The sequence below is a fragment of the Sander lucioperca genome, chromosome 14, assembly GCF_008315115.2.
Source record: "Sander lucioperca isolate FBNREF2018 chromosome 14, SLUC_FBN_1.2, whole genome shotgun sequence".
NCBI classification, from domain to species: domain Eukaryota; kingdom Metazoa; phylum Chordata; class Actinopteri; order Perciformes; family Percidae; genus Sander; species Sander lucioperca.
In genome coordinates, this window is record NC_050186.1 from 6,729,605 (window position 1) to 6,747,147 (window position 17,543).

Consider the following 17,543-nt stretch of genomic DNA (forward strand, 5'->3'; position numbering starts at 1 on the left):
CTAAGATATGTTATTAAATAATTCACGCCTGGTGGAAGAAAAAGAAAACCTGCTGAGGAAAATGAGAAACGCTGTGAATGAGGTACTTCAGGAGGTGAGCCTGAGCCCGGACACCTTTACATCGACGTGATTTGTGTGACAACCGACTTCTCATCGAGTTAACACTTAAATAAGGTAGATAATCACAGTAAGCATGATAGAGAGACAGAGACGCACGGACAAACATAGACAACAGTCATATACAGGATCCAGTGTCATTGGTTGGTGGGGAATATGAGGCAGCACTCAGGGTCAAACTGTGTCAGTTTTTCCAGAATTTAAAAAAAAGTTTTTTTTTTTTATAAAAATAAGAAAACAAAAAACAAACAAAAAAAAAACAACTCCGCGTTCTGTGGAACACAACGATGCAGCTTTAAACTCTTTGATAGAAAAATATGCTTTGATTTATTCTGAATCTGCTGCCTGTTTGAGCTGCTCCCTGGCGTTCATCTCCCAGGTTCCCGAGATGAAGGTGAAGCTGAAAGCGAGGAGATGCCAGCCATGCTGAACTGACTGAGGCTTCCGGTTGGAGTCCACCGTCCCTGTAAGGCATCTGCTGTGTGCTGGAGTCTATGGCTGCTACTAGCAGGCCCGGGCAGCAGCCGTTATGTCTTGCGGCTGCTCCAGATCTGCTCCGGTGTGCTCTTGTGGTCCGACGAGTAGTCGAAAGGCGAGCGGTGTCCCAGGGGCGAGCGCGAGTCGTAGGGCGAGCGCTGGTCCCGGGGTGAGCGGGGCCCGCTGGCCGAGGCCTGCCAGTCTGAGTGGTAGCGGTAGGACGAGCGGTGGTCCGAGTGGGAATGGTCTCTGCTGGAGCGGAACTCTTCCAGCTTCCTGTGCTTACCGTCATTGTAGTATCTGCGCACACACACACACACACACACACACACACACAACAGGGCAACAATGAAACTTAAACATTCAGAGCCATGGGCCTAAATTTCATCTAACATCAAATTTCTTGGGAGCAATTATTGAAGGGGACACAGATAGATTAGCATAGGAAAGCAAATTTACATACTGTTTTTTATTGGATTATTAGTTTTTAATAATTTAATAAGCACAAAATATTAAGGTGTTTAAGAAGAAGTTTTTAAATGTTCCACTGAATCCGTGTTATGAATACAAAACTGCATGAAGTCAGTGATGTTGAATATACAGTGGTGGTGTAACGGACCGGCCCTACTGTTCGGCACGCATGCGAACGGCGGATAAATTGCAAAGTATAACCATCATAGTGTGAAATAGAGTTTAACTGCTACACATGATCAGAGGTAAAACCGTGCGGTAGGGCGCAGGGCAGAGAGGCAGAGCTGGTATACGCCATCATTGCTTCGGTTGCTCCTTTAAAAGATCAACGGCAGTTGAAATAATTTAAACTTTGAGTGCAACGCACGGCAGCAAATCTGAGTGGTGCGCGAGCGTCCCAAGTTGTCTCCACCACTCTCCACATAAAAAAAACAACGGCACAGCCAGCACACAGCGGTTATACCGCGGAGCATGTATAGGCTGCTCTATGTGAACGGTGTGCAGCAGCCTCTGTAGCTTATTCAGTTAGCGGGGATTACAATGTTGATAAAGCGGTCACAACTGTGGTTAGACTTTTCAAAAGCCCTCGCAGACGCAGCTTGCGGCAGTATAATAGAATGATGAGCCCAAAGCTGACGCAGTTTTCATATCTTGTGCTCAGATAACAAAGACAACACTTGTGGTCAAGTGTAGTCGGATGCGAAAGCCCCCTTACTGCATTATATTCCATTATATTTTACCTGCACCAGAATTTGGGGTTTTCCTTGACATAAATTAAGACATTTCAAAAACATAAAATGTATCAGAATGCAGGAAATGAAGTCTTTCCTGGTAGAAGACCCCCAGACCCCACGCTTTATATGTGTCATCGTCTCCCCCCCCCCCCAAAATGCCCATTCTGTTCCTGAGAGCAGCATGTGTCCCTCACCTGTCCTGTCTGTCTCTGTCTCTGTCCCTGTCCCTGCTGTCTGGTCTGTAGTGGTCTCTGTCTCGGTGGTCTTTGCCGTTGCTGAAGGAGTACGGCCGTTTCCGGGACTCCCCTCCTGTGGTCTTCCTGTGGGACTCCGAGCTGTGTCTCTCCTTGCTGCCGCTGCTCTCATGGTATCGCCGGTCCGAGCTGTAGCTGTCCCTGCTGCTGTCGTCCTGGTGAGAGTTGTCCTTCAGCCTTTCAATATCTGAGGACCGAGCCCGCAAACAAATCAGTACACAGTGACAACTTGCTCATCTTGTTCTCTATGTACAACAGAGGGAGGCTGAATGTACCTGCATGCTTATAGCCGTGGGGGTTTATACTTCTTGTGTTCTGCTCCATCGCCTGAGGAAAGAATCGTCGTCATGATGGATTTCTAATGTCAGGAAAGGATGTCATACTGTAATCCAAATGAAGAATGACCATAGGGCCTTCACATACCTGGGCGTTCTCTTGTCTTTTCTTGATTGCATGCTTATAGAGTTTATGTAGTTTCCTGGCGTCAAACTCAGTGAATTTGGAAACAAATATCCACAGGTTTCTGTAAAAGACAAGCACGGTCTTAAACACGGTAAATGGATTTATAAAGCGCTTTTCTAGTCTTATCGACCACTCAAGCCACACACACACGAACAGCCAACGGCTTCGACATGGAGACTACTGTAATTCAATATCATTTAAAAAATTCCAATACCGGTACCGTGAATTCGATACCAGTTTCTAAACTATACTTTGACACCAATTTTATAAAAGTAAAAGAAGTTCCAACATTACGGCACATATCTTATTCATGTGTGTACTAACTTTCTCCACTGTTTGATCTGTTCAGGGTTTGAATACTCCTTCAGACACTCGGTGATGTGGTCTCCGATCTTTATGAGACACTGTCTGGTGTGTTCCAGCTGCTCGCGCTCCGACAGCCCTTTCTCCGGCCTGTCCAGCTGCTTCAGGGCTGCTTTCACCGGCCGCATCCTCTCTTTACACTGCAACGTTCAAACAAAGGTAAACTCCAGCAACTCTAAACCACAACTTTATTAAACCATTTGGATGCATGTTGAGCCTGACACGGACAACCTCTTGTTGGGTGCTACATGTGAGAAAAAGCAACTCTGGACAATGTCTGCACCGGATTCTCTGCATATCCTTCCAGTTTGATATCATGTGAGAAAGACACTTAGAATAATAATCTGAGTCTGTCAGCGGCAAAACCAGTACCGTTAGTGGACGCTAACTGACGCTGAACATTTGTCCTGTAGTGTTACATTGCAGCCTGGTTCATGGCTGGCGGTTACAGCGTTTAATACGCTATACAACATACAATACATACTTACAACTGTTTGCTGTTTTGCCATAAGCTGAATATTTAACTAAATAGATTTTCTATCTGAAGATTTGGTTATCAGTGAAACATACCACACTGAAGGTCCTCTGGTCCAGTTCCTCAGACTCCTCAGATAATGGCACATTCTCTCCACTTGCTGTAATATGGACCGGCACATCAGAGACTTTCTTGGTTCGTACCTCAGTCTTTACTTCATTCTGATGAGAAGGATTTGAAAATTAATTCCTAACCAAACCACTGTCTTTTTTCCGTAACTTACTTACGCCAGGAACACACCGCACGCTGAAGCTCAGTGAATAGCTGTGAAGTGTAGATTCATGCCTGATCGCGCACCTGGCTGTTCACACCAGACGTGCAGTTCTCCGCGCCGGTCACAAAGCGATCCTTCTCTCCACTCTACAAAACGTCTCTCTCTCTCTGTCTCTCTCCCTCTCAGTGAGTGTGTGTGTGTGTGTGTGTGTCACTTTATCTCTCTCCATGTGCCTGATTGCGTGTCTCGCTGGAGACAGCTGAGAAGTCAAGACATCCAAAATCACCATAAACTGGGGAGTTCTCTTTCCATCTGTGTGCACCCTTGTCCCAGAAATGCTTGTTACTAACCTAGCTCTGGGGAGTTTACTCCCTGGAGTCCTTATGTTTTTTCACCCAGCATATTTTCTTGGATTAGGATGGCACCAAAATCTTGGTTGCAGCTGTCGCCGTGGTCCTGCTACACTACCTGCTACGCTCTGTGGTGCCCTGCAGTGTCCTGCTGAACCCTGCTGCGTCCTGCTATGCTCTGCTGTGCCATGCTACATCCTGTAATGCCCTGCTGTGCCCTGCTATGACATGAACTACTACGACTACCATTTGTAGTCACTGATCCATTATCTTTGTGACCATTATTGCCACTGTTCATCACACCCCCAACCGGCACCGTCAGACACCGCCTACCAAGAGCCTGGGCCTGCCGAGGTTTCTTCCTAAAAGGGAGTTTTTCCTCGCCACTGTCGCACTAAATGCATGCTCTTGGGGGAATTACTGGAATTGTTGGGGCTTGGTTAACTATAGAGTGTGGTCTCGACCTACTCTATCTGTAAAGTATCTCGAGATAACTCCTGTTATGACTTGATACTATAAATAAATTGAATTTTATTTATTTTGTAAAGCATCCCGCTGCACTGTGGCCTTCCTGTATGAGATTATCTGCCTGGCTTGACACATTTTGGAGCAAATAGAGGAGACGATGATCGACAAATGATTGCTGCAGCGCGTGGGCCGGCACGGCCGCTCTGTGCCTGATCGCAGCCGGTGTGGCCAACAGATTGAATAACATGAAAATAGCTCCACTTCTTGGCTATTCAGCGTGTGGTGTGTTTCTGGCGTCACACTGTCAGGCTTTAACACAATTAGCAATTCATTTAATGAATCACAACTATGGTCCATAGCAGTAAAGCAACATATCACATTAGACATTTATTATTTCACCTTTTCCATGCTCTCGTCCTGTTTATGTACTGCTTCCAGAGGCTTTGTTTCTTTTTTCTCTTTTGTCTCCTTTGTTTCTTTGATATCCCAACTTTCCTCTTTCTCTTTTTTGATCTCTTTTTCTTTAATCTCCCCCTCCCCTGATGAAGAAACTTCCTCCTGCTCAGGCTCCTCGTCTTCGTCCTCCTCCTTCAGCGCCGCCCTGTCCGCTCGGCCCCGTCTGCTCGCTGTCTTCACCGGCACCGCCTCCTGAAAGGGTCCAAACACGTCACACACACTTTCCCAATCTCTATTCCAGAGATCTTCAACAGGGGGTCCTCAGAGTTACTGCAGGAGGGCCGCGAAATTATTGTTAAAAGTTTTTGGTAAAATTAATATGTCTTAACATGAATCCAATATATTATTAGCAAATATAAATCAGCTTATTTGTGAAAAAAAAACAAAAAAAACATGATTGATACTGCCCTATAGGTAAGGTAGTCACTAAGGTAGCCATCCAAAGACACAGTTTACACAGGATTCACTGTGCCACATGTAGGGCTGGGCGATAATTCAATATGATAATTTATCGTCTTTCAATCGTCTATTGTGATGAAATCATATGGAGATATCGTGATTTACAATTATGTTGTCTAAATTGGTGATAACAAGCACACACTAACTCAATGTTCTCAATGTTTGTCCTCCAAATCCTGCCATATTTTTAATTTTAATAGCTTAGTATTCTATGCACTAAAAAGGCTTTAGGCCGCCCTACACGTTATAGTAGGCCCAGTTTAATATGCAACTTCATTTTAAATAATATATGTAGTGGGGGGTCCCTGCTCCGTCTCTCTTTCAGTTAAGGGGTCCTTGGCTTAAAAACCAATAAGGACCCCTGTTCCAGTCAATTTAGAGAAGCACTCTCCTTCTCTCCCTGTTTTACATTAGTTCGCTGTAATTTCATTTTCAGTCACATTGTTATGTTCTTTTTTATGTACCTTTTCTCTTACTTGCCTGTTTCGGACTTTATTTTGGGATTATTGTCAGTTATTTATGTATTTACATTCTGTTCCCCCATTATTTTACTTAGCTATTTAACCTGACTTCCAGCATGTGTCTCCTTTTTTGTGTGTGTACTCCAGACTTTGTGTGTGTTGAAGTACCAGCTGTTAGATGAGGTTTGGGGGAGGGATATACGGGCATGGTCATTTTTCATAGCATCTTCTCTGTTACTTGTGTAATGAAATAACTAAAATAAAAAATATTTGAGAAAGAGAAAAAAAAAAAGCACGCTACACATCCACTCCAAACTGACAAAAGGAAGCATTCATGTCATGCTAGGCAAACAAAAGCAGTACGAGTGGCATCTAAATGTACCTTTTCCTCCTCAATTTCGTCTTCATCGTCTGACCTCTTGTCCGATGGGGGATCGGAGGACGTGCTCTTCAGCACCTCTTCGGTCTTCGCTGGCTTCAGAGTTTTGCTCTTTTTACTTCTTGGTTTCCTCTTCCGTGAGTTGGCCTACATACATACAGAGTGGGCATGGTAGATTCTGGTCGACATACATTCTAATATATCTATATTATAGATTACATCAGGGTTCCTGCAGGTTTCACCAAGTCAAATTTAAGACTTTTTACGACCTTTATGAATGAAAATTAAGACCTATATCACAACATAAAAGTACGACAAAATGCAGAGTCACAAAAGTACCTGCAAGGTAAATAAATGTATTCAAATTGAATAAAAGCCACACAGAGTCATAATAATCTATCTATCTATCTATCTATCTATCTATCTATCTATCTATCTATCTATCTATCTATCTATCTATCTATCTATCTATCTATCTATCTATATATATATATATATATATATATATATATATATATATATATATATATATATATATATATACACACACACAGCAGATTATATTTGGACGAGCATAAGAACACCACCACCACAGAATTTGAAAAAAAAAAAAAAAAGCATTTCAATGAGCATTAGAGGTAGCGTTACACTGACGTAGGAAAATGTAGACCTGTTTAAAATGATTTAAGACCTAGAACACAATACTTCAGCAAATGTAAGACTACTGAGATATTTTTTAAAACCCCGCAGAAACCCTGATTATAGATGACGTTACATTGTGGTTAGAGATGCAGAGGGAGTTGTGGTGTAGACTTACTGTCCCTGCTTGTTTCTGTGCTTCTTTTTTGGCCAGGTCCTTGCTTAGCAACTTGATGAGGTAGTCTGCTCGGGTCTGGAGCTGTTTGGCTTGGGGCTTCTTGTCTGGGTCGTCTGGTAGGAGCTGATCAACAGTGGACACGGTGAACAGTTTAGAAATGGCTGCATACAAACACATCCAGGGTTCAAAATTCACTTTTTCGTTCACCAGCCAAGTGGCTAGTGAAGGTTTAAATCTTACCAGCCACTCAGTACTGTAGATTACCGTTGTTTTTGGTCTGGTGAGTGAAACAAATCTACCCGCCACTTGCAAATTTTACCAGCATTTGGCTAATAGATGGTGCTAATTCTGAACCCTGAACACATCACACTCTTACGTTAGTTTTCACTGGCTTCTGTACTGACATTTGAGAGGAAAACATTATTACAAAAAATGAATTAAACATTTTTGGGCAGGGGCAAATATATTTGGCTGACCTGCCCAAGGTGAATATGGGAAACACATATTTATGTATAGTACAACTCTGTTAACTAAAACAATAAAACTGCAGAACCTGAAGCCTCACAAATAAAGTTCTCCACAGTATATAGTGTTTATGTAATATTTAAAACGAGACAATAGGATAGGACTGGACGAAATTCAGAACCTCTAATCGACTCAATCTTTCTATGTCATTTCACTTTTTTTAATCCTGTTAATACTTCCCCACTGTGTGTTCATGTACTTCAGTCACTAATTCGGCCCCATCCAGTCTGCAGCATGGAAGCAATGCGGAGGAGAAGCCTGCATTCACACACTGTTACGTGTGTCTCTGCTGTGTGCGTCCTGTTGCATCCTGCCAGTAGGCATTTGACTGTGTAAAGGCTTTGCTGACTCATGCCCCGGTCCTGGCTGCGCCTGCATTCAACCGTCCGTTAAAACTATTTGTTGATGCGAGTGATGCAGAGGCGGGTGCTGTCCGTCTTCAAAATGGAGATTATGGCGTGGAGCACCCGGTCTCATATTTCTCCAAGAAATGTAACCAGCATCAACGTGTGTATTTCACAATTGAAAAGGAGGCTCTCTCGCTTATTTTTGCTTATCTATTATAAACGATTTAGAAGACAAGAATTTTGACATGATGATGATTATGATTAATTGTAATCAAGGTAAAATGTTCAATTAATTGAACTTGATTTTAGGTAATATCGTCCAGTCCTACAATAAGCTAGTACCCATGATCCTCTATGATCACACAAAAAGATTAGAAAAGTAGTGTGTCTGAACTGACCTTGTGAGTGAGGTTGAGGTCTGGATCCATCTTGATCATCTCCCAGCTGCCGTAACCGTACTCATAGATTCCTATGAGGAGGCTGGAGTCGTCCTCCTTCCCCCACTCAATGTCAAAGTGTGCTGCCTTCGAGTGGCATGGAATCATATACCTATTCAAATACACACAATTCAAATCTAGACACTCAAATAGATTTGGTCATGTCATGTTTAGCAACAAGGCTGCTTTATATACAGTACCAGTCAAAGGTTTGGACATGCTTTCTCATTCACTTGACTGGGAAGGCGTGTCCAAATTTTTGACTGGTACTGTAGAAAACATATTGGGATATACACAGACGAGGGCTGCTGCTGGACAGGGATTTCCCCTGCGGTAATTTAGGGTGGCTCCACAGCGCTGTATTATTGCAAATACATTTTTCCTGTTAGTGCTATATAAATAAGCTTTATTGTTAGGCTATTATTATGTATTGTGTTGCCTTCAAAACCTAGTATATGGCGGGACTGTGTATGGTCTATATGCTTTATTTTGGCCAAATTCTTAGAGGGATAGTCAGCAGTGGTGTCTATAATGTGAATATAGATATTACATCTTCATGTGTATTAGTGATGATGACAGTATTTTTATTATCATTGCGATATGTGTGATCACAAAAGGCCGTCTGATACCCGATGAAAACAGAAAATAATTTTTTTAGGGATGGGTACCGAAACCACCTCTTTCAGGGTATATATGCTAAATCAGATCCGCTAGACTTGTCAAGGTCAAAGGACGTGCCTCGTGGCCGGCCTAATTCTGCCTCTGACTGGCTTACCCTGGAATTCCTACCCTAACCAATCCCCGCTCACCATGCCTAAAGCTACCTACGTCGACCGTTCTAGCAGATCTGATTTAGGATCTATCCTTGTTTAGCGGTAAATCCACATGGCTAATTATTATGCAATGAGGTCATCGGCCCTCAGCAGAGGAAGGAGGACAGGAGAAATGACTGATGCTGACTGATGTCTGATTCTTCATTCTTTCTAACCTTCCCTCATTACGACTTTATATAGGGACTTTGCTGTTGTAAACATTACTGCAGCTGCTTTACAAACAACATTTAGTTTCAACTGGAAAGTGAAAGTCAAACTTAAGTCCCATTGGCATCCTTGCAATACTTTGACGGTTCCATTTTAAAGAACACACTCCTTTTAGTTATTAGAGTAGTTTATCTTTCAGTGGGTTTACACCGGCCGCTGCCTGCTTCCTTCTTCCATGTTGAACAATTGTGCTGTTGCAGCAGTCGTTGATTTTTTTTCTGCGAGGTGCTTGCATGAAACCCCACTGATAATCTATTAGAACGATATATTATACGATAAAATTATCCGATCCTGATAAATGATCAAGTATGCTTCCCGTTTACCAACCCTTTTGAGTTTCCTGCCTGCTGTTCTCCTGGAGTTTTAATTCCACCAATTTTTACATGATGAAATATCAAAACCTGCCCATATACTATATTTATTTAGAAATAGCCTCGTGTCACTGCTGTGTGCGATTGTTTTTTTTCTAAATTACATAGGCCTACTTGTTTCACACATTCATTTGCGTCTGAAGAGAGCGACAGCCTCTTTTTCCTTATGCAACAGTTATTTTGTATGTATATATTTTTCTTTATTTATTGTTTATTTCATTTCAATGTTTAATAGGTTTGTTCATGTATGCACCATTCACCAAGGCAAATTTTACACACAGAGTTTTGAGGTTATAGGCGGGAACATTGCGGTTGTGGAGATTGCTGCTATGCCCTGCGGTCGGCGTGATAATAGTGCAGTATTTTAATATTGCCGTTACCGCGACAGCCCTAACACAAACCAATACAAAATAAGCTGTGATGGCCAAACCTGTCCAACAGAAATGATGCAGTGTCAGGAAGCTTACTTCTTTCTCTCCTCTGGGTCAGCAGGAATAGCCTTGTGGAGTGGGGCCAGCTCTTCCTCATGGGAGATAACCAGCTTGGCGTTCACCTGAACTCCAGAGATCCTGAACGTGGGGCCCTTTACCTTCCCTCTTCTTCCCCCTGATCATCAAAGTGGAAAAACAACAGTGCAGTTTCATCAAGTATCACGCATTTAATCTTGTGAAAGAAAGGCAGTTTAAGAATACTTTCACATTTTGAAGGGGGGTTGGGGGGCAATGTCAATGTACAAAGCCGATTTAGGGTGTCATGGTTCGATTCTCAATTTAAAAAAAAATTCAGCACTGAACTATGCCATTGTTAGACTTAGGAGTCTTAAATTTGTAAAGATAAACAGATCATCTGTGTGTTATCAAATTCTTCTTTAAAGGGGTGGTTCAGAATTTTGGACATAGGACCTCATTTCTAAGTTAGCCAGTGTGTTATTTATCAGTGGAGACCGTTTAACACGTTTCATCCAGTCCTTCCAGTTGCAGAGTTAGCTGGTGCTAGGCTAGTGCAAGTCAACAGTATCTGCTAGCCTGACACTAAAAACAGTCTGACCCACTCCACAGTACACCCGAGGCAAATACATTATAACGCCAGACTATCGATGTAAATGTCTGTTGATAGAATAATGTTAGGAATAAAACTATCCTTGTATCGCATTACAGTAGTTATACTTTGTTCCCTGTAGTTGGTAGTAGGAAAAAGGCTACAGCAGCAGCGGACTGATATTACCTAGGCTACCGAGGAAGCCGGTTTCCATGACAATCACGCAGGTTTATTTACCTGCCACTGTCACTCATTGCTACAGAAGCAGAGTACATTGCACGAAGGAATCAACAAGATTCAAGAAGACTTTTCTGTCAGCAATTACCTAAAGTTAGCGGTTAGCCCAACCAGGTATCTACCAAGAGTGTAGCTATACCGTTAGCTAACGTCGCCACTCTCCACAATGCATTGAACTGTAACTGCAGGCAAAAACATCATTTTTTCATGCACTGGTCAATTTTGAGGTTATGGTCCATTTTTCTTTTATAACATCTCTTCTTTGAGACTAGTGTGGGGGGGGGGGGAGGAGTCCTAAATACACATTTAGATGTTTATTTTACTACACTTTGTAGATTTCTCCTAAATTCCCCAAAAGTTAGCAGTTAACAGATTTTCTGAGAAAATTCAGCAAGTATGGGCTTGTTATTATCAATTCAGACGATGTAATTATATATCACAATATCTCGATGTATGATTTCATCACGATAGGATTCCATAGAAAGACAATACATTTTCATATTTAATTATTTCCCTACTTAACAGACGTCGTCTCCCTCCCACCTTCATTCCAACCCCGAATCATCAGTGGAGAAACTCCCCTGAGTCCAATCACTGCCCCATTTTGTTCTAATACAAAATATACATGTACAACATTCTCATCAGGGGCTGATGGAATCTTTAAGCAATAAAAAGATGGGTTTGGTTACCTGACGTTTTCTCTGGTCCGCAGGGGTTTTCTCGTAGTGTTCTCACACAGCCGTTGTGAACCGTCTCTGCCAGGCGTTTCAGGTCATGTTCAGACTTATCCACGAGTTCGGCATCACGCGCAATAGCGTCCAACCTGAGTGACGAATAGACGTTGAGCAGATGTGTGGCATGTTGTTTTGTTAAACTGTTAAAAACGATAACAAAATCTGATGCAGCTTACCTTTCAAGTGGTCCTCCAAATTTTTTGTAACTCTTGACAAACCTGTAAGTAGTTCACAGAGATGTTAACAGGAATATGTGAGGAGGATAGATAGCCACATTATTATGCGTATTGTCTGATGTGTATTTTTTTTAAGATAGTTTTTTGGGCTTTTACGGCCTTTAATTGACAGAATAGCTTGAAGACATGAAAGGACGACATGCAGCAAAGTGTTATGTGTACTTTAATGTATTTCCATATTTGTAGTGTATTGTGGTTTTGTGATACTGGAAGCTGTATATTTTAATTACATTGTACATGAAATGCCCAACTAAGGACAAGAGTTGAAAATTAGCAATAGCTATAAACTCTCATCAGTTTCATACTCCGTATTGGAACTGTGGAAAATTGCATTGTCTCTATAAAATAAAATTGTATTAACCTCCGGATCTCAGCATCGCTGAAGCCCTTGATATTTTCCCGCGGAATAGTCCGAGGCCGTCCTCGTTTCTTTGGCCTTTTCCGGTCTGAGGGGGAGTCGCTCTCAGACCCAGAGTACCTCCTGTTCCTGCTCTGCCGGCCCTGACTGGCGTTAAAGCTGATCTGGTAACAAAAAGCAAGAAACTTGCCAGGAAGTTCAAAAACCCAAAGTGCGAATAGCACACAAATGATGTTATTCTTTTCCCAGAAAAACCTAAATCATGAGTCCTTAGTATACAGCGGCACTCCCATGCTAAAATTGATTAAAAAAATCATCTTTTTGAAATTGATCTTAATGCCTAAATTTAAAAAAATTACCATACCTAGAGATTGGCATGGTTTTATTTCAGTTAGTCTAATAGCTGGTTTGATTTGCATTGAGAGATGATTTTATGGAAAGTACCCCATGCCAATCTCTAGGTATGGTGAAGGGTATGTGATGATGTGGGGGTATGGTGAAGGGTATGTGATGATGTGGGGGTATGGTGAAGGTTATGTGATGATGTGGGGCTATTTTAATTCCAAAGGCCAAGGGAACTTTATCAGGATGCATAGTATCCTGGATCCATGAAATAACTGGCCTTTAAAAATAAAAATCTGCCTGGCTCTATGGGAATTTAACATAGGGGTGTACTTACTTATGCCCCCTGTATTTTAAGGAAGAACATTTAGTTATTTACAATACATTATTCATTCACAAAGAATACTGGTGTCCTTAAAGTTTGGATTTTTCCACAGTGCCACTGTAAACTAGCCTCGGGAAGGAACATGTTTTGGTGGAACATGCGTACGTTCAAAAGTAGCTTTAGTAGTTTTAGCAACAGAAAACTCAGATTGGACAGATAGTCTAGCTAGCTGTCTGGATTTACCCTGCAGAGATCTGAGGAGCAGTTAACCATAGTCCTCACAAATCCACCAGAGGTTAGAACGCCAACACAAAGAAAGAAGAAGGTGTGGGACATCTGGTGGAACCTCTGGCGGCACCGGAACTATTCCGTAAATTAAACGTTGTTTATATAGACTATATTTGGCATGACTGTTGTGTACCTGTTTGGCACAATTCCTCATGCGTGGCAGCAAGTAGATTTCCTCTAGCTCCTTCTGTTTCTCCTCCTCCTCCATCCTCTTCCTCTGCTCCTCAGGAATGATGTCGTCCCAACTCCGCAGACTACGCTCCGAGTCAATGTCTATTTCCTCCTCATCCATCATAGAGAAGTTGGCTACCTGCACAATTCAGGTCATAAACAACTGTACATGTTAAATTGCTGAAGAACAAGAGCATCATACATTTAGATATTGTTCCCAAAAGAAAGAAAAATATTTCTTGTTTGTATACCTTGAACTGAGACAGCAGTTCTTCCCCCACTGTGGAGGGTCCAGGGTCATTCTCCCTGGTCTCAGCTCTTTTGAGGATCTCATCAATATCCATTTCCTACAGAGAAGAAAAGACCATGACATGCTTCTCCAATGTATTTCAGAGAAAATGTGTAATTATGTACATACATAATTTAGTAGTAGTATAGAGCTGGGCGATATGGAGAAAATCAAATACCACAATATTTTTGACCAAATACATACCGATACTGCAGCAATATTGTAGGGTTGACTATTGGTGCTTTCACAAAATATTAACACAGTGAGTTTTGATAAATAATCACCAATTATGTAGATATAATGACTAAGTGGGTAAAGACAAATAACAGCCAGAACAGTCTGGTAAGTTCAGACAATGACATCACTTTACTGTAATGCAGCCTTTTAAACCAGGAAAAGACAACAATTGTGTGAAATCACAATATCCAAAATTTAAGACAATATCTAGCCTCATATAGTATATCAATGTCCATATAAAATCGATATATTGCCCAGCCCTAGTTCAGTATTTAACTACATACCTGAGGCTCCTGCTCCTCGCCCTCTGGCTCTTTAAAAAGCTCCTCGGCACCAAACTTGAGGATGGAAGACAGCTCCTCCTTGTTGAATGGTGCTGAACTGTATGCAATAAAACACACTGAAGTGAGATGACAGCAATGTGTAGCAGCAACCTTTAAAGGGGGAACAAGCACTACAGATGAAATCTCTTGATTTGATTTTTTTGGGTGGAAAAACGACAAACTCATCAGTCAATAACAAGGTGGTCAATAGGGTTGGGCATCGTTTTGATTTTAACATTTCTGATTCCAATCCTGATTCGTCCTTTCAATTCCGGTTCTTATCAGTTCTCAATTCTTTGAGGGCTGGAGTTGAAACGGGTCATATGCTTATTTTACAAATAAGAGGAACATTTGATTTTGGGCTTTTTCTACATAAAATAAAGCCAGACTAGAGCGCCGCTTACTGAGCTCCATGGCTGCAACACAATAAGCGCCTGGAAGTACGGCGGCTGCTACGGAAACCAAAACTTGCGAATCTTAAATTTGGAACCGCTGATTGGATTCAATACCAAATTTTTCCAATACTCATTTTTTCCAATCAATTACAATAACAAACAAAAAAAAAAGATCCCTAATTTGGAACAGGTTTTCGATGCCCAATCCTAGTGGTCAACAAGCACAGACAGTTTAGTTCAAGAGGGGCCAAACGGAGGAAAGCAGCAGAATGCGGCATGCGTTGCTTGCCTGGAAGGAGCAGAACCCGTATGGAGGACAGTTTTCCCTGTAGTGTCCATCCTCTGAATGACAAGGTGGTCCAGCACCATTTTCTTTTTGGCCCTCTCAATGATTTCCTCCTCCACTGAGCTCTTTGTCACCAGACGGTAGATATTCACCTGCCAACCACAAGGAAACAGTGCCATATATAGTATACTTTGTATATCAGGAATAAAATTTGAACACATTCTGGCAGTGAATTTAGATAAGGTAGATCATTTACTAGGGATGATATATTTTCACCAAAAGAACGTGTACACGCATCTGCATTGGCAGAACAGCCAATAGAAACGCTCTCTCCATCTCTGAAATGACCTGTGATTGGCCAAAGTCTCCTGAGACGACTACATTTATTAAAGCCTGAAAAATAGAGGCAAGGAGGAGGTAAAGAAGTCTAGCTTTCTCTCAGACAACTTGAATTATGTGCTGAAAGAATTTTATGGACAAAGATAAATGCCTCCCCCAGCCTAAAGTAAAGTATCTAAGGACTGTTTTTTCCTCTAAAATAGTATCCTACCGTGGGATTAGTCTCATCACAGTCATTAACGTATTTTTCCGCAATCTTGAACAAACAATTTCATCAGTAGCTAGGCAACACTAATGGTAACAATCTCAGTTTTCTCTGCCAAGTGGAGCTGCAGTTTTTAGCAATGCCAAATAACATTTCCTGCCACTGCTTCCCTATTTCCGTGTTCCACTGGCTAACTATGCTAAGGCTTTTATTGTGAAGCAGCTACAGCTTCCTGTAGCCACAGTCAACATGGTGTTACTAATTGCCAGTTCCATGGTGCGTGGATGTAGGTGACAGTTGGCATACAGCCGCAAAATACAGCGAAGCAAAGATGGACAGAGGTTTGTGACAGTTGTTGCCTACCTGTCTTTTCTGTCCGATCCTGTGGGCTCTGGCCTGGGCCTGGAGATCATTCTGGGGGTTCCAGTCCGAGTCAAAGATGACTACTGTGTCAGCTGATGCCAGATTGATACCCAGACCGCCCGCACGCGTCGATAACAAGAAGCAGAAATCCTGGGCGCAAATGGAGGTTCACTATGTTACAGTCCTTACTTATTCAAACGAAACACAAACAGCATTTACTGGATACATATAGGTACAACTTACCTCTGAGCCCTCGGCATTAAAATGATCCAACGCCTGCTTCCTCATCTCCCCTTTGATGGAGCCATCTAATCTCTGCACAAACGTATAGCATTTAGAATTCAGGAATTTATAACAGAAATATGTAGATGGGATTTCATATTTCTCTAGTTAGCTGGAGCTAAATTCCAGAGAGCTTTTATGAAGCATATTTGTGTATGTGTGTACAGTATATGTCTGATGGTTAAATGAGAACAGTGTGGAGCTACCTGAAAGAGGAACTGTCGGCCCTTCAGGTAATCGGCCAGGATATCCAGCATCCGTACCATCTGGGAGAAGATGAGAACTCTGTGGCCTCGCTCCTTTAAACGCACCAGCAGTTTGTCCAAAAGAACTAGCTTCCCACTGCAGCGGACCAGTTGCTGTGGGAGGAAAAGTGTTAACAGGTACTGGTCTGTCCTCTCCAAGTGACATTATGAAATCAATATACACTTAACTGTGTTTATTTGGAATGCAAGAATCACGCTCATCTTCTGCAGGTACAGATTTTAAGCCTTCCCCCACATCCCAACATACACTACCGGTCAAAAGTTTGGGGTCACTTAGAAATGTCCATTCCACTCCATTACAGACAGAATACCAGCTGAGATCAGTTGCATTGTTTTTTTTAATCAGGGCAGCAGTTTTCAGATTACATTATGTGCTTACATAATTGCAAAAGGGTTCTCCAATGTTTTGTCAGTTAGCCTTTTAAAATGATATCAGATTAGTAAACAGAATGTGCCTTTGGAACATTGGATGAATGGTTGCTGATAATGGGCAATGTAGATATTGCATTAAAGATCAGCCACTCACTCAGATCAGCTGGTATTCTGTCTATAATGGAGTGGAATGGAAATATGTAAGTGAGCCCAAACTTTTGACCGGTAGTGTACACCCACATAACACAAACACAACCTTGCTGTGACCTCCTGCATAGAATGAATTTACAATTTTGAAATTAAAGCAGCTAAGTGATCAAGCTATGATCAAGGTGATGATTTGTTAATGTCTTGACAACTTGTTTCTGCTGCCCCAAGTGGCCAAACGAATACAAAATCAGTTATTGCAGGTTTAATACAAATGTAACAGCACAACTACAACTGAATGAAGACCACCCGACTAAAGAAAAGACATTTTTATGAAACATTCGGATTCAGGGAAAACAAGCAGAGGCACTAAATCACACAGCACAGGCCACATATTTAATAGAGGTGGGGAAAAAACGGTTCGTCGATGCATCATGATTCTCTCTTGAAAGAGTATGTCTCGATGCAGAAAAGCCAAATACCAGAAATGTAAGCCACTGACTCCAGTCCTGAGCAATCACAGCTAATTACAGCCAACTACTGACATAAGCGATGGATTACATTCTAGGAAGC

The 17,543-nt window shown here is 41.9% G+C and overlaps 1 protein-coding gene across 1 annotated transcript in view; it reads right to left on the reverse strand.

Annotated features, from left to right (window-relative positions):
• Nucleotides 1–644: 644 nt before the first annotated feature.
• chd1 (chromodomain helicase DNA binding protein 1) overlaps nt 645–17,543 on the reverse strand; it is a 34,443-nt gene continuing 17,544 nt past the window's right edge. The window contains exons 15-35 of the mRNA XM_031282170.2: nt 16,392–16,544; nt 16,147–16,218; nt 15,904–16,053; nt 15,000–15,148; nt 14,277–14,373; nt 13,718–13,813; nt 13,429–13,605; nt 12,344–12,504; nt 11,923–11,964; nt 11,702–11,835; nt 10,205–10,343; nt 8,288–8,438; nt 7,018–7,140; nt 6,204–6,347; nt 4,845–5,093; nt 3,449–3,574; nt 2,840–3,018; nt 2,477–2,576; nt 2,329–2,380; nt 1,994–2,240; nt 645–894 (exon numbers count right to left, since the gene is read on the reverse strand). Coding sequence (XP_031138030.2) covers nt 645–894; nt 1,994–2,240; nt 2,329–2,380; nt 2,477–2,576; nt 2,840–3,018; nt 3,449–3,574; nt 4,845–5,093; nt 6,204–6,347; nt 7,018–7,140; nt 8,288–8,438; nt 10,205–10,343; nt 11,702–11,835; nt 11,923–11,964; nt 12,344–12,504; nt 13,429–13,605; nt 13,718–13,813; nt 14,277–14,373; nt 15,000–15,148; nt 15,904–16,053; nt 16,147–16,218; nt 16,392–16,544 — 2,991 coding nt within the window. The remainder of the gene's footprint in view (nt 895–1,993; nt 2,241–2,328; nt 2,381–2,476; nt 2,577–2,839; nt 3,019–3,448; nt 3,575–4,844; nt 5,094–6,203; nt 6,348–7,017; nt 7,141–8,287; nt 8,439–10,204; nt 10,344–11,701; nt 11,836–11,922; nt 11,965–12,343; nt 12,505–13,428; nt 13,606–13,717; nt 13,814–14,276; nt 14,374–14,999; nt 15,149–15,903; nt 16,054–16,146; nt 16,219–16,391; nt 16,545–17,543) is intronic.